Here is a 27,314-nt window from a genome sequence, read left to right as displayed (position 1 = left end):
CAAGTAGGAAAAAGAGGAGGCCACAGAGCTCAGGCTTTGTCCAAGTCCAAAATCTAACATTTTAGAGGATCTTTGGGGACAGGGTTGGGTGAGATCTCTGCCTGAGACCCCAGAGAGCCACTGCAAATCACAATAGACAGGACTTACTTATCCAGACTAACAGCTTGACCAGCCTTGCCTGAGACAGCAGATGTGCATCATCAAAGACCGAGACTGCCAACCTAGGGGGGGGGGGGGGGGCGCAAGGGGACTGTTCTTGTGCTTTTAACAGGTTAAATCAGCAAGTGAAATTTTTCACATGGAGACAACCACCACATGCTAATTAAAGGCACAGCTACAGAGGTCAGTTGAAATGGTGGCCACCTTAGGGCCTGGCTACATAAGGAAGAATGGCTACAGTGTTCAGAAGTCAGGGAAATCTGGCTTTCTCTACCCTTACCAGGTGAAATGCTAAAAATGTAGCACAATTCATAGTGTAAGCACAACTGCTTATACCAAATCCTTGCAAAAAATAAAAAATAAAATAAAATTGTATTTAAAAGTAGAATTTGAGCACTGCACCACAAACATTTTAAAAAGATAGGAATGCATCACACAATAAAGCCCCAAACCAAAACATTTTCAAGTCATACCTCTAACTCATCTGAAATATACTAACTTACAGAAGAACAAGTGTAACCATTCTTCTCAGGAAGGGGGCTCTAAGCCCATTAAATTTAATGAGCTCATTTTATTAATTAGAAGCAATTAATGAGGCTGCAAAGCAATGTCTTTTCTTCCCTCAGCTGGGCCACTTTGCCCAAATACTAGCGTTTAGCACACATTATTGCCATTTTAAAAGTCAGATTCATGCTCTATTACAGAGTGTATTGATTCCCCCCCCCCCAATAACTTAATTGTGCTTGTTAGCATTCAGGGGAGGAAAAGGGCATCTCCACAGGGCTTATGCATCCCCACCCAATGCACACAAACCCTGTTCACAAGTTACAGTGATCATAAGTACAATCCATTTAAGTGTATACTTGATTTTTCTTTATTCTCACGGTACATTCAATGCATATATGGCTCAATGTGTGATTTAGATGATGGTCCCCAGTGAATGTGCATTGACTCCTTCTTACAAACTGATGCATACATGTCCGTGCACAATGCACATGTTCACTATAACACAGCCACAAGGTTACGAAAACAGCACAACGGGACATTCTGGGGACTGGGAGATACATCTTCACTCTCAGGCAGAGCATCTGTGATGAGCACAGTTGCACTCTTAATGAGGTCTAGGATCTGGCAGAGGGTCCACCAGTAAATGAAGAGCCCGAGAAAATCTCTCATTTCCCAGTGGGAGGAGTTAACATACATTAAACTGCCTTACTGTGAGTCATGCACTCCACTACCATAGCACTGACTCCAGACTTTCAGACAGAGGCTGTTTCCAACTTTGCAATCCATGGTCCTTTTAACTAAAAATTGAGCTAGGGCCACTAATCCTGTGGGCATAAGTCAATGGCTTAGCAGCTCCATAAATACCACTCTGAATTCCTAGATAAACAGGCAGGGAAATAAAACAAAAATCATGCTAATCTCCTAGACAGCAAAGCAACAAGGAAGGTCTGAATCCTAACTACCTTTTTACATGAGAAGGGTTGCCTCAGTCCTGCTGAAGTCCTGTAAAAAAATTATTTGGTGAACTTGAACTCATCTCTCACTTTAATCAAATACAGTATTATTTCCTTCTTAAAATGGATACACAAATTGTAAAACAACTGTTTCACTCTGTTTCACAGTGGTTAGTGACCTCTGAGTGAAGGGGGATCATAAAGTAATAATACATACTAGAGGAATTAGAAAAAAATCAAGAGAAAATTAAAGGCTATCTGTGAACCATGTACCTTTAAGATCTGGGAAAGGAATATTCAACAGCAGATTACATGATGACAGTTCACTCACTGCCCCACGTGGCCCTCTGCCCTGCCCCAGATATAATTTTTTTTTATAAACCAAAATTTTGTAAGGCACATTAAAAGACTTCTATAAGCCATAATTGGTGGCAGTAAACTACATTATTACGCCAGATTTGATGCTGGGTAGCAATATCATTTCTAAGAGGTGTCATCATCAAGACCATGTGTGGGAAAAATTGCCACACAAAGTAAAAAAAATTGGATGAAGTTGAAAAACATTATGTTAAACTTGACATTAAAAAACATCCCAGAGCAGTGCAAGTAGTGGTTGATGCAACATTCACATCCACAGTATGCGTCTCTCAGCAAATCGGCCCTGAAATAAAACCAGAAAACACCAGTCTACAGTTTAGCATGGAGGACGAAAATGGATTCATCATCACCAGCCCCCTCAAAGAGATGACTGGCCTTGCCAAAGCTGGTTAGACAAACCATCTGTTTGGTGGGTATGTGCAACCACACACATACAAACCACCTCTTTATTGGATCAGTGCAGTTCACTGACTAGGAAGAAATAGAAAACTATGGATGTGTCTTATTAATGTTTCCCATAAAATGTAGTTTTAAAAAAAACTTTTAAAAATCCCTTTTGTACAAAAACCCAGAAATCCAGTAAAAACAGCATGCTAAAGATAAAATTCAGAAAATGTGAACTGAAAAACTGAAACATTCAAGAATAATACTGTTTTCTGGACCATTAAAAACCTTTACAATACCTAAGCAGTCTGGGATTATTTCATCCAAACTGTGGACTGACATCAACCATATTTCTTATGCTCTACACTACAGTAACATGAGAGTCACAATGCTGTCACAGTTCTGTCAACAGTGTGGAGTGCTGTGAGGTTTGCTACCATTTGCAAAATAGCCATTATGTCCCCCTCAAAAAACAGGATACCCAAGAAAGGTATGTTACAAAAGGAACTTCTTCCTGAATCCTTTACCTTACTTTACCTTACATCTCTTCACAGAGATGTTAAAAAAAATACAGCCCTGATATTCATATAATGAAGATGAAAGAGTCCATAATGGAGGCTGGCATTTTATATTCTTTTCATTCAGCTTCAATAGTCTTCATGATTTATAAAGATTGCCAACAAAATTCATTACAAAAAAAATATGGCCAGTTGAATGTTGGATGCCTTTAAGTAGATCCTCAGCTCTTATCTTTACCTTTCACATTTCTTCAGTGGAGTGGCTTGTGGGGAAAGGCTCCATCACCCCTAAGCCTGTTAGGGACCAGGACAACTGTGCTGCCAATGACATGATCATGGGCCAGATGTGGAGATTCCTAATCCATGGGTGGTTCTTCTTCCTATACTCTGTGTATTTGGGGGGCTTGAACTGCTTGCCTGAAGATGATCTCCTTCAATTTCTCCAGCCTGTCTTCTTTCAGGGCATCGCGAATGGAACGGAAGAAGGCAAAGTAGTGCTGAAAGTTATGCATCATGAGCAGGACACCGGCCAGCAACTCCTTGGTCATGAGGAGGTGGTGGACATAGGCACGACTATGATTCTGACAGCAGTAGCATGAGCATCCACTCACTAAAGGACCAAAATCATCCTGGTACCTAAGAAGGATCACATCATAAAACCATAAACAAACAAAAAAACAAGTCTAGTCCTTGACATAGTAAACCCAAGAACAAATTATAGAAAGGATCTTTCTGAGTGCCAAGAAATAGGCATCCATAGCATAAATGATATATTTTACTGAAACTAAGGAGGAGTTTGTCAGTCAGATGTGATGATTGTTCTTGCAAATCCTGCCCATCAACTGATGAAAGTACTCAACTGGAATGTGATGGTGCCTGAACATTAAACTGCATTTTTTTCACATCTTAGTCACTACTATTGGATGAACATAAGTTCTGTGCCACCGTAGAGACCAACTGGTTTAAATCTAAGGGCCCACAATACTTTGTTTTTCCTGTGATGGCAAATTTGAAAAGGGAAATGACTTAATGCACCCCCATCCTTCTTTCTATTCTAAAATACCATAACAGGATCACCATGGTGACAATGCACTCAGGGTTCTTGCTGTGTCAGAGACTTGGATGTCCCAGAACGTTCTTTCTGAATGCACTGCCAAGGTTGTATATCGACATTTAAAGGGATGTGAGATTCCACAGAACAGCAACTAAAACCTAATGTACTCATAACTTCTGTTTAATTTTTTAAAATACCATTGAACTAATTTATTACCTTGCATTAAAAGTTGGTGAGGCCATTCAGTTATGGAAAACATCATAAGCACTTTAGCAATACATTTGTTCAAAGAGATGGGATATTTGTTCAACAGGAATTCAGAGGGCAAAAGACTGCTCAAACAACAAAATCAATTAGGAAAAGAACCTATAAAATGCCATTTGAATGTTTTATGACTACCAGCCACTTCTACTGGATATGCCAACTATGGCTCCTCTTCAAAACAACTATCCTATAAACATAAATGGGATGACTACAGAATAAATGGACTGAAGACTATGCCCGAAGCAGCTAGTAAAAGAACGTGAGGCAGTACATAGCAGAAGCTGACATTTCAGAACAAACAAACTCTCAAACCTTTTCTCTTTCAAACATATTTCAAATGCAGTCATCCCTTCAGCTCCACCGAGGATTTTGTTTTTTGTTTTTTTATCCTTGCTTTCTTCCATGTCTGGTTCTTCATCTTCTTTTAGGACTGCAGCAAAGCAACAGTATTTCATTAATAAACAGAAATGAGAACAGAAGCTTGGGCAGTACCACCCAATCATACATTTCAAAGAAAGCCTTGCAGAAGTCACTCTGCTAAAAGCTCAAACTACCAATGAAAAATATTTAAATGTGCCCAATGTGCTGCCCATCAATACCTTTCATGTTGCCCACCAGATGTTTTTAGCAGGCCTGTAGCTATGGGGGGGGGGGGTCTGTGGGGGCCCCACCCTGACTTCCTGTAGAGGTCCCCCAACTATAGAGGAGCCCCCTGGCCTGCTAGCCCCGCCCCTCTCTCTCCTGCTCAGCAGGACATGAGAGCAAGAAATGGCAGGTCTACCTCCTTCTTGCAGCCAGCCAGCTGAGAGAAGCAGAAAGACCCTACCAGCCTGACCTCTCTCTCTCCCTCCTGCCTGCTGGAGGAGTGAGAGGCAGCAGGTCTACTTGCTTCTTGCAGCCAGCCCTCTGCGAGAAGCAGAAAGACCCTGCCTGCTAGCCTCGCCTCTCTCTTCCCTCCTGCTTGAGAGCAGTGGAGTTCTAAACCTCTAATATTGAGATTTTGGCCTGGGGTGGGGGGGGTAGGGGCGGTGTTTCCTGTGTCACACTGGCAGAAGGCTCATCCTTTTTAGTGAGGCATGGGAGGGATTCAATCCATTACACAAAGATCCAGTCATTCTTTGTGCACCCACCAGTTATGCACTCTTTTTGCCCACTCCTAAACCACCTCTCTCCCTTCCCTCCCAACACTGGCCTTTGTACTTTGTATATACTCCCCTTCCAAAACAGAGGACATGAGACTTTCTTAGAAATTCTGCCAAAAACTCTTTTTTTTCCCTCCTCCCCCATAGAACAAGGGATGGAATAGAGAGAAAACCTATAGAAGGGACCCTGCGATATGTAGTTCTCAAAAGCAGTAATGACAAAAGCACAAGTTTTAGCAATCCAACTGCCAGCGGCAAGGAAGGTCTCTTCCCACGATGCTCAGTGTTTGGACACCCTCTCCCATGAGCCTATATCTAGAGCAAAAGCCTTGTACCCGCCCCCTAAGCCCAGAGGGAGTGCATGGCAGGGGTCGCGTCTCTCCACTGGTGCTTGGGCAGACTTGGTGCTGCTGCAGTTGCTGGATGCCCGCCTCTTGGTTTCCCTGCCTTAGCCAGCAGGAAGGTGGAAGGATGGGGCCAATTACAGAGGAATGTTGAGCTACTTTAGGGGATGCCCCTGTGGAATCTTGAGGAAGATTCTGCCGGCCGGCCTGCCTTTTTAGGTTGGGAGGTTTAAAAAAAAAATCGAGTGCCTCCTGAATTTTTAAAAAGCCCCCCAACCTAAAAAATCCTGGCTACACTCTGGCTTTTAGAAAGTGGGCAGGGCCAGATGGAGCTTTTATTTGGGAGGGCTATTAGAGCCATTAGAGATACAACTGGCTGAGCAGAATTTTGGGACCTGCTGCCACCACAGCACAAGGATCTTCACTGACTGACTGAAGCTTTACATATTTACAACCGCCGACATTGGGGTTGAGGGGTTGGCCTTGCAATGGCTTTCCTCCTTTCTCCTAGGTCGGGGACAGAGGGTGGCTATTGGGAGTGAGCGGTCCCGGAGGCGCACACTGGATTGTGGGGTGCCCCAGGGAGCAGTTCTCTCCCCGATGTTGTTTAACATCTATATGCGCCCCCTTGCCCAGATTGCCCAGCGGTTTGGGCTGGGTTGCCATCAATACGCAGATGACACCCAGCTCTATCTACTAATGGATGGCTGGCCCGACCCCGCTCCAGGGAACCTCGACCGGGCCTTACAGGCTGTTGCAACATGGCTCAGGCTGAGCGGGCTGAAGTTGAACCCAGCGAAGACAGAGGTCCTATGCGTGGGTCGCGGCGCTCTGGGAAGGGAAATAGCTCTCCCGGCCTTCGATGGTGCGCCATTGAAAGCAGCGCACCAGGTAAAGAGTCTGGGTGTTTTACTGGAGCCTTCACTATCGATGGAGGCCCAGATAGCAGCCACTGCCAAGTCAGCATTCTTCCATCTGAAGCGGGCAAGGCAGTTGGCCCCTTTCCTTGAGCGCCGGGACCTCGCAACAGTGATCCACGCAACTGTCACCTCAAGACTAGACTACTGTAATGCCCTCTACTTGGGGCTACCTCTGTGCCGGACCCGGAGCTAGTGCAGAACGCGGCGGCCAGGCTGTTGTTGGGACTCCCGAAACGGGAACATATACGGCCAGGGCTACGTGAACTGCACTGGCTGCCGATTATATACCGGGTCCAGTACAAAGTGTTGGTCATTACCTTTAAAGCTTTATATGGCCGAGGACCTGCCTACCTGAGGGACCGTCTTTCCCCATATGAACCCCAGAGAGCACTGAGGTCAACGGGGAAAAACCTAATGACTATCCCTGGGCCGAAGGAAATTAAATATCAGAGTACCAGAGCACGGGCCTTTTCGATCGCGGCCCCTACCCTATGGAACCGACTCCCAGAGGAAGTGCGGGCCCTGCGGAACCTCGAACAGTTCCGCAGGGCCTGCAAGACCACCCTTTTTAAATTAGCACATTCGGACTGCTAAGAAAATCGGTAATCAAGGATCCGCCAATGCGGTCTAAAGATCTATACCGCAGTATAACTGTATTTATTGAACTGGTTTTAATTTAATGTTTTAATGTCTTAATGTTTTATATTGTAAATCTAAGGTTTTATTTACTACTGTATGTTTTTATGGAATGTTGTTAGCCGCCCTGAGCCTGCTAAGGTGGGGGAGGGCGGGATATAAATGAAATTAATAAATAAATATATGCAATTAAATATTTTAAACCAGTATGTTTATTTTAAAAAGCAAGCTGTTGAACAGAAATGTTGAAGAGTTACTATTAGAGTTATGCATAAGTAACCTCACTCCCTGACATTCTGTGGCTGGCTCTGTCTCCTGCAGCAGTCATTTTGTGACTATGTTCACAATCCTGTGTCAGAATTCCAAAGGTGCCCTCAGGCTAAAAAAAAGGTTGTGGACCCCTGGTTTAAACAATAATCCTGAGGTATTAAGGGGGACAACTAATTGGATGAGAGCTTCCTTCTCAAATAGCGACATCATCTTTGTTCTGCTGTCTTTTGAGGATGTTTTTTCAATAAAATTCTTCCATCTTAAAACTGATTTAGTAAAGCGTGCAGATATCTAATTAATTGGCTTATTTCTCTTTGATGGAATTTGTGACAGACCCACAGCCGATCAACACTCCATATTTGAGCTGACAGTCTGTCAGCCTACTGAAGAGATTTGAATCAGGGAGTTTTAGGCTGACAGAGCAGTGGTGGTATTTGTGTGTGTGTGTGTGGGGGGGGGGTTAGAGAGGCTTAGAGTCCAGTTTTGAGATGGACAAAAATTGTCACAAAAACCACTGTGGCTAGAGAAGAGAATGCTTGAAGAGCCACTCTATCATCTGGAAATTTACAAGCTGTACTGGAATTTTTTGCCTAAAAAGTTAGCTTCCCAGCACAAATTACTGGGAAGCACAGGGAGGGACTCTTAGTGGCACACATAGCACAAAGTCTATCTTATGAAAGAGGACAAAGGAGCACAGTTGTTCCCCTTTGCACCTTTCAAATCTATATAACTTGTCATGTTGGAAGTGAGGCTTCTGAAAAAATGTGATAAAAGATCTACTTGTCTGGTCTGACTTATCCAAGCATGAAAAACACCAAGACCCAGCCATTAAGAAAGCCATCAGCTGCTTTTTCTGCCTTAATCTTCACACTTGTCATGTATGTGAATGGCAGTCACTCAGCCTGGATGAAAAATCCTTGGATAAAGGAAAAGCACAGACCTTATATATCCTTGTCAATCTATAGAGGAACTTCATTTTTACAGTATATGAAAACACTAACCTACGAGCAACCTGCATTAGTGCCTTCAGTCTTTTAGGGAAGGCATGAAGAAAGTGAAGCCAGTGGTAGGGTATGCCACTCAAGAAATGGTTTGAGGTAGAGATGAAAAGAACTGCCTTAATTTCCGATTATAAAATACTAGTTGCCCAAAGGTCACATGGATTCTATGGATGCTGCTAATAAGCAATCCTGGTCTTAAAAACAGCATCAAGCTTCACCTGAAAAAAGCACTTCCTGTGTCATAAGCAGTACAGAAATACAGAGAAGGTTATTAATACTATCATCCTAAGCAGAGTTTCACCTTCCTAAGTCCACAATGCTCAGTGTGCTTAGAAGGTGTAACTCTGCTTAGGATGGACTATAAGAAGATGAAATACATTCCTTCTAGAAGTGTTTTTATCCTGACATCCCCACAAGCAAGGCTACTGAGATAAATACCACCTCCATCAGGATCTTGATGATAACTGTAGCTGAAGGACAAGGCACAACCCCGTTCTGTCACCTGGTAAGGGAAACAACTCTCAAAAACATCCACTCCTCTCTCAATTAATTCCAGCACTTCATCTGGCCTGCCAATACCATGGATGAGCCTGCAAAAGATACAGAGGGGGAGGGGAGGAGGAAGTCATGGTCCGAAGTGATCAGGTTTATGGCACTTGATTAATTCTGTCTCTCTCTCCATATACCTGTGAGGAGCACAAACTCAACAATGAAATCATAAACACATAATAACAACCAATCCTGAACATCACATGGCAAGAATACAAAACAAATATCCCTCCATACATATACAAAGTAATGTATTCATTAAAGCATCACTCTAAAAGCCTGACAGACAGCATCATATACTGTCCTAAGCACCCGGAGAACGGGCATCACTGGACATCATCAGGGAGTTGATCCACCATTATGGATGCAAAATGCCCTGGAGCCTCACCTTTCCGCCATACCTTAAGGGTTAAAGGAAACCATATAAGGAGATATACTTTCATCTGTGCAGGACTCAGATTGTATAAAGGTTTATAGTTCAACAGCCACATAAGCAAGGGAACAGGCCTGGGGGCAGGCTCCCTGGGCTTGCATGCGCCTTGCTCCTCCCAGGTTGCAGGTAGAAGGAGGAAGGTGGGGAAGGGGCTCTAATGACAAACCATGATTTGTCTGAGTTACAGATGTTATGCTATGAGTGTCTTATATAGCACACATAGCACAAAGTTAATTGCTTATTCTGTTTTATTTCTGTAGCATCTTCAGTACACAACATGGGTTACAATCAATACTCCTTCTAAACTGTGGAGCAAAAATTCTACTTCATGGCATTAAAGTTGTGGCTACTTCTACTGGCATTAGAGATGTGGGCTACTGCATAAATTATTTTGCTCTGGGGCAATTTTTCCTGAGCTAAGAAAAAAATGTGCGAGCTGGAGCCTAAAAAACTGAGCTAGCTCACACTAACTCAGCTTAGAGGGAACACTGGTTACAATGTTTCTTGGTTTCTAACATATGGCCCCCCATTTGAAGTGAGTTTTGAGATAGCACAGGAATATCTGAACTCAACCCCCTGAAAGTACAAGCCATTTGTACAGAATCTCTTAATTCAGTGACTGTACTGAATGCAAGACTGGATCTTAAAGAGATGGAGGCTTGCAAACTCGTTTTATTCTATTTGCCGTACCGACTATTCTTGCTTTTCAGTAAACATGCATACAAGCTGATGAGATGTCAGAATAGTGTTGGTGGGGATAAGCAATTCATCTGTTTGCTTTATTTTTGGGATCCTTCTAGATAAAAGAGCCAGCCCCCCACCTCAACAAACAACAAAACCCACAAAAAGATGAGTGGTACTGCTGGCATCTTGCATAGTTCTCCTTCACAATCCCACTGAGGTCACATTAGCTCCTTTTACTCAAACTATATATTTTTTCAAAAGCGCATTCCCAGCAGCCAGCACTAAAACATCCCCTGGGGACTTGAAAATGCAGATGGATTCACGCATCTTCTTGCGCTATTATTAGTGATGGTGATACTAGACTCCAAATTCAGCTGGCAGCTTTGTCAAAGATTTGGGAGGTGAAGAAACAGCAGTTTTGCTCTCCCGCAGGAACAATGGCTGTGCTGACAATTGTATAAGCTAATTTAGGTCAATACGCATAACACGTGGCTGGAAAAATATACAGTGCACGAACAAATTGCCTTCTTAGTGTTGACTCCACTCCCCCTGCCCCATTGTATAATTAAACTCAGGCCTTTGAAAACTTCCAACAGAAGTTTTTTATTTTTATGCTTCTGTGATAGGAAACAGTTATCCGGTTAACAAAGCAGTTATACGTGCAATAAACAATTGCAAGTGCTTAACTGCTAATCTCCCAGCACCATTCAAAGTTGCTTCTCATTGAAAACATTCTGATGTCTGCCACTATTTAACAGGCATGTTTGTCTTCACCACTACTGTTGAAACTACCAACTACATAAGTGGAACACAACAAAGAAGAGGACAGCATATGGGGCAGACAAATGCTGATGCAACCAGTAGATGTGGGAAGGACTGTACAGTGTCTGTGCCACTTGGGCAGCTCTGCAGACAAGAAGAGTGGGAAGCTCTTCTCCTTGCCCATCCCTGGAGGACTAAACCCTATCTGTCTTGAAAGTAGATGCCCAGGCTTGTGTAGACATTAGCCCCAATTGGCTGAGTTGCTGCCATTAAAAGCCTGCAAAAAGCAGCAGGCATTCTACTGCTCTTCACAAGTTTGGTCAGGCTTTTCATAGAGGGCAGAAGTTTCCTTTTCACTGGATACAGCCCAGGTCAAGCAGCTTGCCTGGGAAAGCAGAACATGGGAAGGCCTGTTGAAGTGGATCAAAGCCCCTCTCCCAACATCCCTGCTGATACCAGTTTCATGCAATTTGGGTTAAGCTGGGGACAAATGATACTCCAAGCCAGGCAAGTGCTGTGATGGAGAGCCATGGGATTTGGTCATGGGGAAGAGCCATCTTGCCACCTTCTCACCCTGCAGTCCTGTCTACTGCCTGTCTGGAACTGCAACATTCACAAGCCAAGACAGGATCCAGGTAATAAAGGAGATACAACCACTTGGAAGACCACAGAGTAGAGTGCTGCACAGAATATGGCTGACTATCACCAAGTGCTATCAGAGGCCAGTGAGGCTGATGATGAAGAACACCATAACTTCTTCCCACACCCTGCACTACCCCTGCATTCTGGGAAGTTATGGCAGTAAAAACACACATATTCTGAAGAAAGACTAGGTTAAAAAAAATCAAACTCTGCAAGGGCCAGTACATGTTTAATTGTCTAGATAAGCCCTAAGGGTGACCTTTTATAGCCTGCAGAAATAAGTTAATAGTATTCAGCTGTTGAAAAATGTGAGTGCATAAGGGAAGAGGCTAGCAGAAGAACTGCAATTTCCAAGTAAAATAGTAGTATGGGTCTACTTACCCTAGGCAGTCCTTTTCCACATGTGTATTTTGCAAGTGTGGCACAAAATTATTATAAACATACACAGATGCTGCTTGTTTACAACAGCAGGCCCTGAAACACCCCCAAAATGCATCCCGTTCAATAGTTTCAACTCTGAAGCAAGCTAATTTCTATCTGTTCAACTGACTGTAGACTGTCATCAGAACATTTTCTTTTACAGATGTATTAGGAAACATTATTTGATCTATTCTAGGATGCGGCCTTTAAAACTAACAGCTGAAGTCAAGTGTCATTTGGTGAACACTTTTATTGCAATGATAAAGAATGTCTGAACAATCTGTACCCTGTCCTATCTTTTATTTAAATCCTTTTTCTCTGACGGAGACAAAAAGAATCTGAATCTTTACCCTTCAATATATTGTTTGATGTATCTTACTTGAAAAGGCCACTTTAAAAAAAACCCTGTATGATTTGTAGCCATCTAAAAGAAAACACAGAACTATACCAGCTTCATGAAATTTGGTTTGTTGATGCAAAGATACTTTATATCCAAACCCAAATCTGATTACTTTCTCTGGAGTTACAGCTATCAAGTGAAGAAGATATAATTTTAAGAAGCACATAGTACAATGTCCAATAATATATAAAAGATCATCTGTGCCAAAAACAGCCTGAAGTGATTAGCTACCTGAGAAAGGTGGGCTTATGATCAGATATGCCCTTCATTCTAACCTTGGTTTATCTTCTGGCAGTTCTGCCACAGCAGAGGACAAGAGTTCCAGCTTGGTGTCCTTGGCCATGGCATTTCCCTGGAAGCTGTCCAGCAAGAAGCCACCCACAGGGCGCTTGGCAGTCTCCCTGGCGGATCGTAGCCTCTCCTCCAACACATCCCCACCTTCAATAACCCCAATCATCACACTCCTTTGCAATTCCTAGTTTGGGAGAAAGTTATATATTTAAGAAAGATTAATTGATTTTATATCCCTCCTTCTCTTATTATATTCAAGGTGGCTAACAGTGCGACAGTCATTAGTTGTGCAAGAACACAGAAGCAAGTCCATTAACAAGATAAATACAATCATAGAAGCTAGAACTAGAAATTAGAAGCTAATAAAGATTAAAAGCACAAAGGGTATATATACCCTTGGGCTCACCTTTATCATGGCACAGAGACCGGATGGAAGATACTTTAAATCTTCTTTGCCAGTATTCCTATGTCAGTGATATTTGAGATTGATAAAGAGAAAGGACAGTGTGTAACACTGGGGTTAGAGCAATGAACTGGGAGACGGAAGAAACTTCTTTATCAGTGCCCCTCCTTTTTTCCTTATCTCACAAAGAGTAATGCTAAATTACCTGTATAAATATATGTAATTAAAATGAAGGAATTGCAGTATTCCTTCAATAACCTTTAGAACCAGTAATTCAATAATCTTTAGAACCAGGGTGCCTCAAGGACTGTTTTTGCTCATATGAACCTGTTCATGCCATTGTCATGCAAGTCGACATTAATAGGGTTGAGTTGGGAAAACCTACTTGGCAGTGGCCTCCAAACTGCAGAATGCCCTGCATAATCAGTTTGGACTTTCTGGGCATAAATATTTGGGAATACATGGGGAATTGCTTTTATTGTTTTACTGCTTTTATTTGTGTGTGCTTGTAACAGCAAGACCATACTCCAAGTATTTTATTAACCTTATCACTAGGACTCAGATTCTTGGATCACCTCTCCTACAAGGGGAGGCCAAAAGGGTTTGGGGGGCTTTTTTAAGTTTATGGGGGGTGGAACCAAACCAAGCTGACTAAGAGAGGACATGACAGAAGTCTATAAAGTCATACATCATTTGGAGCAAATGGATAGAACTTTTCCCCCTTGCCTAAAAATATGAAAGAGAGAGAGATAGAGACTGACTCCTCCATAAGGCTGACGGGCCAACTCTTACCTGCCTCCTCTCTCTAAAACAACATAAAAGGCCATGAGAGAGGAAGAGAGGAAAAAGCCCCCTTCTGAAGTGCAACAAAAGGACTTAATTTCTAATCACATTCTGAATATTCTCTGTAAACCACCTGGACAGCAAATCACTAAAAGGTTGTTTAAAAATAAAACATCAGACAATGTTACCACGATGGCTAAAGGAAACCTCCATATTCAGAAGCAATGAACATCAGTTAAGGGGCAGCAACTGCAAGAATACCTACTGTTTTCTTTCTGTATCCAAAGGCTTCTTGGAAACATCTGGCCAATCACTATGGAGTAGATGAATTTATGATCTAATCCAAAATATCTCTTCTTACATTCAAAACATGCCTGCTTTTTAGCAGATGGCTACTATTGTTTCCAATTGATTGATTCCTCTGCTCCTGGCAAACAATATATCTTTAAGAGTTCTAGGTTGCTTCTTACAGTGCATACTCTTTTTAGAGTAACTAAGCATCTAATCATGTGCTGCCTTTTCTATTACACAGTTATAAGCACATTATTAATAATGTTTGAATGGTACAGTGAACATCTTTTTTAAGAGGCTGCTGTGCATACCAGCTTCCTCCCCAAAGTATAATGAAAATCTCACACTCCTTTCACTATTCAGATATTATCAATCTCTCTCTCTCCCCACTTCCTGCTATCAGAAAGAACATATGGCTGACGTGAATTTGTATTTGACTTAGATTTGTTGTGCTCTTGGGTTTTTTATTGTTATTACTTTTTTATGTAAGCTGCTTTGAGAAGGATGTAAGTGTTTCTGAGGCTGCACACCATTTCTGACAAAGAAACCAGTCTCCAGGTGAGTAACTGTCTCGCCAATTAGTGTTTCTTAGGGAAAAGGCCCAAGGTTGCAGTGCACAGAAATGTAAGGCCTTAGGACTCAAAAAGGATTCGTGCTGTGGAATGTAATAAAATACATAAAACAAAGCAGGCCAAGCTTACTTTCAGTCCTGCTCAATGCAAGTAAAGAGTGAAGAATGTGCAAGAGCTCCAAATTGCCCTGCCACTCTGCTGTGTGCTCCAAGCATTAGATCATCTGTGCTCTGAGTAACTTGTCTGGCTCAGCACAAAGCAACAGCTGCAATAATGGCCCACACAGATTTAGCTCTCACCGGAAACTCCACTTGCAGTCGTAAGCATTCATCCAAAAAGGACAGTGATCGATCCACAGACTTCTTGGCCCTCTTCTTGGAGACTTCTCCGGCAATTGTATCTCCATCTGAGAGACACTGGAACCAGTCTGGCTGGAGAGCCCGTTGAATGGTCATGAACTTTGCTGGCGTCATTTCCATTCTCCCTCCCAGCCCCCATATGGAAATTGTCTGTTAGAGACAAAGGAAGCATAATGAGTTTTAGTAGTAATCCTGCAATGACTACAGTGATTGAGATCACAGACGGTGTCCCTTCTATGTTTATATTATAATCTATAAGTGTAGCTGCTGGCTCTGAACAACTTTGCTTTTTTTCTGTGTAATCACAGATCTGATTCCTGTTTGAAACAAAGACAGAATCAGCAAGATGCAATGATCAAAGAATGCCTTCTGTATTATGAAAATCTTTCTTAGCAATGGAAGACATCTTGGCAGGATCTGTCTCACCAGAAATATTATCTCCTAACTTCAAACAAAACTCTCATGTTGCTATCAGGGAAAATATCAGTTGATTTGAACCAAACTGCAAAATAGGGGGAATTGGCAAAAAATGTGTTATTCTCAAAATAACAAGAAATTGGTGTTTCTTAAATTGGGTAAAGAGGAGGGGGAAGTCAACAGCCAAGAAAGCAATAATTTTTTTAATGTTTACCTTGAAGGGCTTACAATTCTTGATGAATGATCAGGTGATGAGGAATACTGAGAAATCACTGAAAGATAGTCCCGTGGGGACCTTCATAACACAATGAATATCTATACTAAATGTGACAAAAGGATTTTAGGAGCTTAATACTGAGGTGCTGTTTTCAGCAGCAGCCCCAAGTTCTTCCCAACGTTTAACTTTACCCTCAACTCTCTCTCCAAAGTGAAAGTCTGTTCCGAAGACCTGTGGCCAGTTTACACAAGTATTTTTCAATCACTGCATGTGTGAAACAGCCATCACTGCTAATACACTACAGACAGGTCTTTCATATCAGATCACATAGCCTCAAATACAGTAATTTTTTCAATGAAGATAGCTCATGTAGTCAGCAGATCATCACAAAGTGATTCCAAAGACTTGCAATCAGTATCCAGGATCTGCTTCCAAGTTACCATAATTTAAATAAAACTACCATATCTCACAAAAATGATGTAAGAACTGACACAGAATGGACCAACGTTGCTCTTTCCTGGGAAATTTATTTATTTATTTATTTATATTTATTTTAGTATATTTCTATTCCGCTGATTCCCCGTAGGGCTCAGGGCAGAGTACAACATATGATAAAACAATAAAATACAATAAAAACATTTAAAAAACAGACAATTCAACAGCACTCAGAGAAGTTTACTGTATCATCCAAAAGACTGTAGAAAAGGTATAAACTAAAATTTTATATTTTATCCAGCAAACTTGTTAGTGCAAACACTTATTTTGTGCTGCAATAAACGAGTATTTCCTTGGGGACAGAGGACTAAATCCTTCCAACTTTTCTACGGGTAGAAGCAGGATCAAGGGTGCCTCCTGACCCCATCCCCAAGACTGTGCCAGGATTTGTGGGACTTGGATGTATAAAAAGTCATGTGGGATGAGGGCCAGAGTGACCAAGGGAATTGGATGATTTTGACTTCTACCTATTTCCTGTGCCAGCTGAAAAGGTGGTCAGATCCAATCCATTATGTTTTAACTTTTCCTCATTATAGGAAAGTATACAGAGAGAGACACATTTGTTCCGTAAGAGAACATGTGTGTACACAAAGACACTTGTTCCATTATTATATAAATATATATATACACACACACACACACACACTGCATGCTTACTATCATTAATGCATGTTTATGTGCATGCACAAATTAAATCAGTTTGTGTATTTATACCAGCAATAGCCCTTAGATGATTCTGTGTGGCCACTTTCTTTCCTAATACAAGCACAAACTATCATCACAACATCACTTTCAGCTTTTCTTTTGGACCCTGAGGAATGTAAGGGAAGCCACTAAAAGCTAGTGGAAAATTAAGGATTAAACAAAGCCCAATGGAGAACACAGAGATTGCAGATTTCTTCCCTCCAATGCGAATGCTATCCTTCGTCATCCTCTCCCCTCCCCTCCCCTTTTCTGTTATTAGGAAAGTGAAGCACCGTACACCACAAGGTAATATTCTCTTTTTTTGTGTGACATAACTACACGTTATTCAAGCACTGTCCTTCGCTAGGGTCACACGCAGGCCTGAAAGCTTGAGCAATTAAAATTGACATGACAGCATGCATACAAGTCAAGCCCATCTGCAGAAAATTAAATGCAGTGAGTGTAAGCAGGCACAGTTGTATGGAGGAAGACTTCATTGCTTTTGCTGATTCTCAGTTTTAAAATTAAGACAGACAGACAATTAACACAGGCTTCATTATGTCTGCTAAAGGAATCCACAGCCTTTTATTCTCCTGGGGCAATCACTCAAGCAACTATCACTCATATTAATTTTTCCACATCTACAGTTTCAAGAGACGAAAAAAGGTATTCATACGTGCTTGCCTTCAAAAATAAAAAACAGGCCAATTCCACACTAGACCTTTAATCCTGGTTCAGCCCTGTCCCCAAACTGATTTTCTACAGTAGAATCATACTCACAGAGTCGGTTTCTATGGTTCCATAATTCAAGTGTAGAAAATCAGTTTGGGGATAGGGCTGAACCAGGATTAAGTGTCTAGTATGGAATTGGCCACAGAGTTTAGGCAAGTATAAAGTAAAACCCAGAGTTTCTGGGAAAGGGTGGAATAAAAATTGACTAAAATAGATAATCAAGACAACTAATTTTTAAAAAATATATCCAGAGCAGAAAAACAGCCAGAGAAGCAGTGGGGCAACTGGATGACAAAGGAATAAAGGCATTGCTAAGGGGAGGTGGCAGAGAAGCTCAATTAATTTTTTCTTCTTCTGTGTTGTCTGTGGCAAGTATGGGGCATGTACCTAAGCCACAGTCACTATTTTCAGGAAGAAAATCTGAAGAACTGAGGCAAATTGAGGTTACCAGAGATGAAGTTCTAGACCTGCTGAGGAAATTAAAAACCAATATGTCTTCAGGTCCTGATGGCATACACCCAACAGTTCTCAGGGAACTTAGGTGTGAGATAGTTGGTCTACTCACACATTGGTCTTGGGTGACTTCAATGTCCATGCCGACGACGCGGCCTCCAGCCAGGCGATGGACCTAGTGTCATCCATGGCGACACTAGGACTCTCCCAGGTTGTTACAACACCCACTCATCAGGCGGGACACATGTTAGACCTGGTCTTTGCGGCGGGAATACAAGTGAACGATATTGCAATGGAAGCAGTGCCATGGTCGGATCACTTTGCCCTCAAGGCTCGTATGGATATGTCACCCCAAACCCGTTTAGGCGGGGAGCGTATTTTGGCTCGCCCGTGGAGCCTGATGGACCCGGAACGGTTCCTGACGGCTCTGCGGGATACCTGGCCCACTGGCGACTCCCTGGATGATCTGGTAGAGTCCTGGAACGATGGACTCTCCAGGGCCATCGAGGAGATCGCACCTAGGCGTCCTCTGCGCCCCCGCCTTAAGCCGTCTCCCTGGTTTAACCAGGAACTGCGGCAACTGAAGCGGGATCTCAGACGACTAGAGAGGCAATGGCGGCGTACTCGAGACGAAGTGACCCGAACATCTTATAGAGAGTTTGAAGACCTATGAGATGGCAATCAAATCCGCAAAGAAAACATACTTTGCGGCTAAGATTGCGTCCGCAACTTCGCGCCCGGCACAATTGTTTGATATAATTCGGGATCTCACCACGCTGCCCCAGGGCAGACTAAATTCTTTTGAATTGGAGATAGGCTGTGAGGCTTTTGCGAATTATTTTGCGGACAAGATCGCATCACTCCGCCTCGACCTCCCCGTCAATTTAGAGACAGTTAACGCAACCGAGGCCCCGAGCATGTCTTCGGACTATATTCTGGACGGTTTCAGCCCCCTCAGCCTGGAGGAAGTTGACAGGATTCTCTTAGCTGCCCGCCCAACAACTTGTAAATTGGACCCATGCCCTTCCTGGCTTATTAAATCTTGCCAAGGGGATCTCAGATATCCTGTACGGGACATCATAAACAGTTCCCTGACGGAAGGGCTTTTTCCAGCGCCGCTTAAAGAGGCTGTGGTCCGTCCCCTCCTAAAAAAACCATCTTTAGACCCGGCCCAATTGGCACATTATAGGCCGGTCTCAAATTTGCCTTTTCTAGGCAAACTTATCGAGAGGGCAGTGGCGAGGCAGCTACAGACTTTCCTGGAGGACGCTTTCATCCTTGACCCACTCCAGTCCGGCTTCCGCCCAGGTCATGGGACGGAGACAGTGTTGGTTGCCCTAGTGGATGACCTTCAACGGCATCTGGATCGGGGTGGCTCGGCAGTGCTGATGTTGTTGGACCTATCGGCGGCGTTCGATACGGTCGACCATCGGTTACTGACTTGCCGCCTCGCCGACGCGGGGATTCAGGGGCTGGCCTTGCAGTGGCTTTCCTCTTTCCTTGAAGGTCGGGGACAAAGGGTCGCGATTGGGGGGGAGCTATCCCGGAGGCACACACTTAATTGTGGAGTGCCCCAGGGAGCGGTTCTCTCCCTGATGTTATTTAACATCTATATGCGACCTCTTGCCCAGATTGCCCGAAGGTATGGGCTGGGGTGTCACCAGTATGCTGATGACACCCAGCTCTATCTACTTATGGACGACCGACCTGTCTCCGCCCCAGAAAATCTAGATCGGGCATTGCAGGCCGTGGCTGAGTGGCTCAGACTGAGTGGACTGAGACTGAATCCTGCGAAGACAGAGGTCCTCTGTTTGGGCCGTCGTGGACCGGGGGGGGGGAAATCCCCCTGCCGACTTTTGACGGTGCGCCGCTGACGGCGGCGGACAGGGTCAAGAGCCTGGGGGTGCTGTTGGAGCCGTCCCTAAAGATGGAGGCTCAGATAGCAACCACTGCCAAGTCCGCGTTCTTTCATCTTAGACAGGCAAGGCAGTTGGCCCCCCCTGGACCGCGACGACCTAGCAACAGTGATCCATGCTACGGTCACCTCGAGATTGGATTACTGCAATGCCCTCTACATGGGGCTGCCCCTGTGCCGGACCCGGAAATTGCAGCTGGTGCAGAATGCCGCGGCCCGGCTGTTATTGGGCCTCCCAAGGTGGGGGCACATCTGGCCGGGCCTTCGGGCTCTGCATTGGCTTCCAATAACATACCGAGTCCGGTACAAGGTGCTGGTCATTACCTTTAAAGCCCTATATGGCCTGGGACCTGCCTACCTGAAGGACCGTCTCTCCCCACACGTTCCCCAGAGAGTACTGAGGTCTGGGACTCAAAACCTTCTCACCATTCCCGGGCCTAAGGAAGTCCGTCTCAAGACAACCAGAGACAGGGCCTTTTCTACAATGGCCCCCACATGGTGGAACCAGCTGCCGGAAGAGGTGAGGGCCCTGCGGGATCTTACTCAGTTCCGCAGGGCCTGTAAGACAACCCTCTTCCGGTTAGCTTATGCCGACTAGATAAATGTAGCTTATCAGATTTTAGTGAAATATACTGGATAGTTTTAATGTTAAGATTTTAAGGTTTTTAGGTTTTTTAAATGTTTTGACTTTTAAATGTATTAACTTTGTACCTTGTTTATTGTTTTGTCGTTGTTGTGAGCCGCCCTGAGCCACTTTGTGGGAAGGGCGGGATATAAATTATAGAATAAATAAATAAATAAATAAATATATGTAACCTATCACTAAATTCAGCCACTGTACCAGAAGATTGGAGAATGGCGAATGTTACGCAGATTTTAAAAGTAGAAACTGTAATTAAAGATAGAATTATTAGGCACATGGAGGGAAAAAGCCTGCTTAGGAAAATCAGCATAGCTTCTGCAGAGAGAAGTCCTGTCTCATCAGCCTTCTGGAGTTCTTTGAGAAAGTGTACAAGAATGTAGACAATGGTGACCCGGTAGATATTATATACTTATACATACTCCTCAATGCCCCCCCCTCACTTTCAAAAAGATTGGACCAGGGGGTCCAATTCTATGGGCCCCCAAAGATGTCCCCATCCTCCATTGCTTTCTGTCACAATTCCCTAACTACAATACACTTCCAGCTGCCATACCATCTCCCATAAAATGATTTTTAAGGCCCTATTCTGTACAGTCACTGTAAAGCACAGAATGCTAACTTTCTTAGCCTAAAAAAATGGTTTAAAAAAAAATTAGCCTTGAAACACTTCTTGAGGTGCCACGTCACTCCCCACTTCTGTTGCCACTGTTTCCTTAAAGTCCTAGAGGAAAAGAGTACAGCTGAACCCCAAGAAGCTCAGTATGCTTGCCTATCTTTAAAAACCAAAAGTGTCAGAAAATGGTCATGCTAACTGTACTGGAGAAACAAGCTGCTGTAGTTGCAAAAAAGACAACCAACCAACTCCATTTAGCTTCAAGTTAGCCCCTTGCATTGATTTGTCCGACTTGGCCACGTAGACATGTTAGGGTTACCTCAAGGCTAGACTACTGTAATGCATTCTACATGGGTCTGCTCATGTTCAGAAACTCCAGCTGGAACAGAACATCATGGCCCAGCTACTACTAGGTGCTAAGTGGAATCTATATATCACTTCTATTCTGTGAACACTTGACTGGTTACTGATTAGTTACCTGGCAGAACTCAAAGTTCTAACTGCCATCTACAAAGCTGTTAATGCACTGGATCAATGTACCTGCAAGACTACCTCTTCTGCTGTATTCCACTGTGACAACTTTGGTTATCACAGCAAAGTCTTCTGAAAGTGTAAAATGTGCACCACAGAATTGTTCAGAAGGGCATATTTACAGAACAGAGCTGTGGTATAATGGATCAGCTCAGGATGTGACTTCTATTCCACCCCCTCCAGTTCTTCAATCCCAGTCCCACTGGGTTATGTTTACTCAGAATCTTTGCCATTACCATATTTTGTAATCCACTTGACGACTGACTGAATATTTTTTTGTTCTAAATTTGCCTAGAGTCCTATTGAGAAAGATGGACTATGAATATAAATAAATACCTTGTTGTTGTTGTAGCCGGAAGGAGAGATAACAGCAGGGTCATGGAGGGAACAGTACACTACTGAGTCAGGCATACCTGAGCACACAATGGAAAATATTGCCTTTTAACATGCAGGCTTTGAAGGCAGCCATGCTAATTCTCTGAGACAAATTATAGCAACAATTAAGCATACACAATATATTCTTTCTGGATAGAAAGTCAATAGTTAATTGGTTCACTGGTTATTGTAACATTCCAGTGAGCAGCTGCATCCTCCCCCCTTCCAGGAGAGGTTGGGAAATGACAGCAAAAAGGCTGCATTTAATAACCTCATATGAGAGATGTAACCTTTGGTTTGATTAATGTTGCTGCTGCTTACACAGCAGAGACCAAATGACAGCTGTCTTGCTCATCTCTGGCATAAACACTCTCAGGGCCCCTGACACTTGGCAGTCTAGCTTTGGTGATTAAACTACTCCAAAGACCAAAGCTTTGAAGGATAACAAACACCAACATTGAAGAATGAGCTGTAAGAAAAAATGAATGAAAAGACACACATGCCATGAAACGTCAAAAACTGGGTGATGAATGCTATGAGGTGCTGCACCTGAAAGTCAAGACAAGGATCCCAAATGGCAACCCAGTCTAAATATATCTGCTGCTTCTAAATTCTCTCTTTCATAGCTATGAGTACAGTTTGCCAAAACTTTTTTTAAAAGAAAATCTTCTGGGCAGTGGGAATATGACTGCAATTCAGTGAGATTTTAGCATCCAGCTTACTCAGCACTCCTCACAAAACACTAGCTTTGTTTTCCACCAAATTAAAGATGGATGAACTCAAGTTAGAGTGCAGAAGAGCATACACACTGCATACAATTGCTGAGTATTTATAATTTAAAGGTAACTTAAATTCATTGCACAGCAGTTCCCGCATCCTATCAGCTTAACAATATGCAATGGCCATCATATACCGTACTGAACTATTCAAGCATGCACACGAACTGCCATGAAACACTGAAAACTGGGTTCCTAATAATGTGCTACACTATCTCGTCCAGCACCTACTGGCCTCTTTATTGAAATGTAAAAGAGCTGGGAGTCTCTATGCAACAGAATTTAAAGTGGACACTGTGCACTACCTGGACTGGAGGTGGGTTGTCAAAATTATCCTCTGTGGTCAACATTACCCTTTGATGCTAAGCAAAACTGATTAGAAGAACAGTATTATAATGCAGTCTATTTACCAGTGGGCTACTGAGTCAGTATATCCTAATATAATAAATTCCACATTTTCCAAAGCATTTTCTAAACACATATTAGACACTACCAGAGTGCAACTTCTAGCTTTCCAGCATACTACTTCGACACACACAACCTTACCTACAAACTTTCCAATTCCTTCTTTATATTCCTCCATGACCTCCTGAAGCTCTACCCTGCATCCAAACATAGATATACAGATAGTTACAATTAATTCATCTTTGAATGAAAGCATACCAAGAACATTCTACTCACATTCCCAATAGAAGTTGTGTTCTGGATAAAATACAATCTGCTTAAAGTTACTGCCATGCAATTTTATGAGGGAACATAAAGCCATGTCTTTAGGGTTTCAGATAAAACTAAGGTTAAATATTAAAACTACACGAGAAAATAGATCCTGTGACACAAATCTGCACTGATTTTTAACAGTGAAATGAGTGTAATTAAGATAGCAATTTTGCTTTGAACAGGTTATATTGTGTGGGTCCTGTCTTCTCTATGTCCTAATAAAACACCCAACTGAAAATGAACTCAATCCATATATTATAATGCATGAACTACAGAGGTACAGAGAATGATTCTCATCACTATATAGTTATGGAGTCCTCTTCTATGATTACCACCAGAGCCTAATCCGGTATCAGTAGCATGTATCCCACTACACAGTTCCAAAGATTTAATGGTGTACCTTTGTTTGTTTAATGTGCTTTTATGCCTTGGCTTTTTAAATTGGCTTGACTTGTTTATTGACATATTTTTATTGAACTGTTTTTTATTTATTCTAACTTGGCTTGTTTTATTGTGTGATTTGCTTTATTGTTTTTATTACATTAGTCTTGAGTGAGCAAGTCAGCCAATACCTTTATTCGTATAAAGAGTGAGCAGGTCTGAAGCAGCAGCACATAAACTCCATAAATAAAGTAAAATAACTCTTCACAGGAGGGGGCAGCAATTTCTGCTAGCTTCCCCCTCCCCCCTGCAAACTGCCACTTTGGTCTCTGCACTGTTCCCTCAGGGTTTGCTGACAATCAAGAACAACATTTCAGGGAGGTTATTAGTGGGCTGCAGGAAGATCCTGCTCTGCTAAGTCCATGGATAGTTGGATACAAGCTAGTACAAGACACATTTATTTCAACAGGGATACTGCATCCATGGTTCTGGGATCCAAAACAAGGATAGAGAGCCTATTCTCATCATCATTTGATATTTTTAGCTTATGTGTATGAAAAGAAAGTCTCTTAGAGGCTGATAATTTAGTTTAAGCCAAGTTTTAAAAGGAGGATAATGGGATGGAAGAAATAACATATTATTAAGTTTTCATCTAGATTTATTTTGTTTTGAAGGTTCCTTTTTGCACTCTTTAAAAAAATAAATTAGTACTATAAGCAAAATACTTTTTAAAATGACGCAAGATAGTTTTTAAAGCAGCTCTTTTGTTTACTTCTTCAAGCAGAAGATAATGAATCCTTGCTTTGTCAGAAGGAAGCTTCACTCACAGAGTTGGAAATGGAAGTTGTGCAACAACAGGAACATCTTTGACAGTCTCCAGAGTGTCATGGGTGAGGTGTGGCGCTGATCCCATTTTGGTATAAAGCAGACAACCTGGAATGTCCATGTGCTGAATCCCTTTCTTGCCAACGTTTGTCAGCATGCCAAGACGGCAGCCACTAACCACTTTGGACAGACTCAACTTCATCTTCATAAATGCACCTGAAAGACCACCATCAATGAATAATTCACAGGGCCAACTTTATTTTGCAGTAAATGCAGTATCTCACCCCGACTTATGACACAGAAGCATATTATAGAATTTTTTCATCCTGTCTAATCCAACTTCTGTGGACACATTTCCCAAAACAGCAGCCATCTTAGTCTGTTGTAGCAAAAAGGTCAAGGTATGATCCATCTGGAAATCATCCTCAACAAAAGTACAGAAATAAGGAGGAGCTGTGAAAAAGCATGGAATTCCCTGATAGGTTGTATGCTGGATTGAAGCATTTACAAAGGTTTATGTCATCATACAGTGAAGCTGTACTAAGAGAGGAAGATATTGGTTGAAAGGGGGGGGGAGGCATTTTTACTTCCAATATATTATTTTCGCAGAGTGATACTAAAGGGGATGTAAAGTACCAACTTAAAAATTACGCATTACTTTAAAAATTACAGAGAGAAAATTATTACATTACAAAGAATTGCAGAAGCATATCTTGTATCCTAAAACCTTTCATCAATATTCAAACTGGAAACACACATGGTCTCACTTGAAGTGAAACAGTCTCTTTATACCTGCAATCATCTCTGGGGCCCATAGATATGTCATCATTAATAATTGTGAATCCTTGGGTGTTATGCTATAAGCAGGTACCACAAAACCCAGTAAATTTGCATTTCTGTGTAAACCATAAACTGGAGCTGAATTAAAACCCACTAAACAGACCCAGGAGATGTGAGAATAAAGAAAACTAATTCCAGAATACTTGAACTGGATGGCACCATTCTGTATTTTTTGTTTCCATGCCAAGAGACAGCAGTGGCTTTCACATAGTCCATGACAGCGTTTTGTAGATAACTCTGCAATGTATGAGGGAAGAGATTGTTTCTTGCTACTTTAAACTTATGATCAATGTGAAACACTCCCGTTTTTATAGGTCTGACACAAAATAAAAGACAACTACATATTGTTAATAGCCCCAAAATGGACAGCGCCCACAGGCAGATATGCCCACTATAAGTAAACATTGTGGTCTTGTTACTCCACAAATTAATACCCCTTACCAGCCGTTGTAGATAAATAACCATTAATCACTATGAACTTATGCTAACCTTAGCACACATTCCTTTTAGAACTCTTAGATACACTACAGAGCATAAGCATCCTCCATTGCATCTGCCCTCTTCATTTCATCCTCACAACAACCCTCTAAGGGGGGGTTAGGCTGATATAGTAACTAGCTCAAACTCACCCAATGGGCTTTCTGAAAAAGCAGAGATTTGCCCCTGGATCTCGCAGATTCTAGTCTAACTTTCTATGCACTACTACAGCATGCTACCTCTGTACAGGAAACATGTATAGCATTGTACTGTAGGCACCAACGTATACATTACTGTAACTGCTTAAATAAATGATATATGCATACAACTCATACACTCCCGGGCTTGAAAAATCCTAAAATCCTCTGTTCTATGCACTGAACTGGTTCCTTTCATTCCACTCCCCACCCCCCGCACCCACCTCCGCTTCACGTGTGAATTTAGAAACGGAAAAAAACCGGAAAATCACCGCCTCTGAGGCAGAATTCTGGGCTAGTAACACGCGGCTGCGTTTCTTAGCCTCCAAAGCTCTCTGCGTACAGTAAACAAGAAAAAAACACAACGGGCTATCGCTGGATTGACTTAGGTAAAACTTTGTTCTATTGCTTCAGACCTGTGCGGCTGCTGCCCACCTGGATGTCTAACTATTGTGAGCCTCAAAAACAGAACTCGGATTTTAAATTGTGGATTTATATGATTAGTCCCGCCCCTGAACTACAAGCTACAACAACCAGAGTCTTATTCTGCGTGAGAAACAGAGCAGGAGCCAAGCGCCTATGCACAGTCCGTCTTGCTCTACAATGTGATCCCAACAAGAGGGATCGGGTTTGGAGGACCAAAGAACCGCAACTGCTTCACACGTGCTGACACTCAACTGTACCTCAAATCACCCACACGAGAACCGAACCCCTTCCGGCGCGATAACTCGTTTCCTTCTCGTGTCCCCTTTACCAATCAGAGAGCTTAGCGTCATCACGAAGCGGCGATAGTAGGAACGGATGCAGCGACGGTATTGCCATGGAGACGATGTAGGACGCTACTCTTGCGTCGCTTTACAGTCTGGGTATTGTAGTTTATGTTCTCTCCTGATTGCGGCACTCGTTC

At 42.6% G+C, this 27,314-nt stretch overlaps 1 protein-coding gene across 3 annotated transcripts; it reads right to left on the bottom strand.

The window, feature by feature from the left end:
* Positions 1-1,009: 1,009 nt before the first annotated feature.
* QTRT2 (queuine tRNA-ribosyltransferase accessory subunit 2) lies at positions 1,010-27,163 on the bottom strand. Of its 3 annotated transcripts, none has more exons than XM_060234648.1 (9): positions 27,091-27,163; positions 24,896-25,109; positions 23,517-23,572; positions 22,156-22,232; positions 15,060-15,269; positions 12,696-12,895; positions 8,969-9,120; positions 4,530-4,647; positions 1,010-3,535 (listed from the first exon to the last, which is right to left on the bottom strand). In XM_060234648.1, exons 2-9 carry the CDS (start codon positions 25,099-25,101, stop codon positions 3,280-3,282), a joined length of 1,275 nt encoding a protein of 424 aa, XP_060090631.1. In that variant the 5' UTR covers positions 25,102-25,109; positions 27,091-27,163; the 3' UTR covers positions 1,010-3,279. The 3 variants fall into 3 exon arrangements, with proteins under 3 accessions (XP_060090631.1, XP_060090632.1, XP_060090633.1); XM_060234649.1 differs by lacking the exon at positions 27,091-27,163 and adding an exon at positions 26,363-26,428; XM_060234650.1 differs by lacking the exon at positions 27,091-27,163 and having other exon boundaries at positions 25,002-25,123.
* Positions 27,164-27,314: the final 151 nt, after the last annotated feature.

This window comes from Heteronotia binoei, chromosome 3 (genome assembly GCF_032191835.1).
Source record: "Heteronotia binoei isolate CCM8104 ecotype False Entrance Well chromosome 3, APGP_CSIRO_Hbin_v1, whole genome shotgun sequence".
In the NCBI taxonomy this organism is placed as follows: Eukaryota; Metazoa; Chordata; class Lepidosauria; order Squamata; family Gekkonidae; genus Heteronotia; species Heteronotia binoei.
Note: the sequence above shows the minus strand (reverse complement) of the source record. Positions and strands in the feature narration are given on the sequence as shown.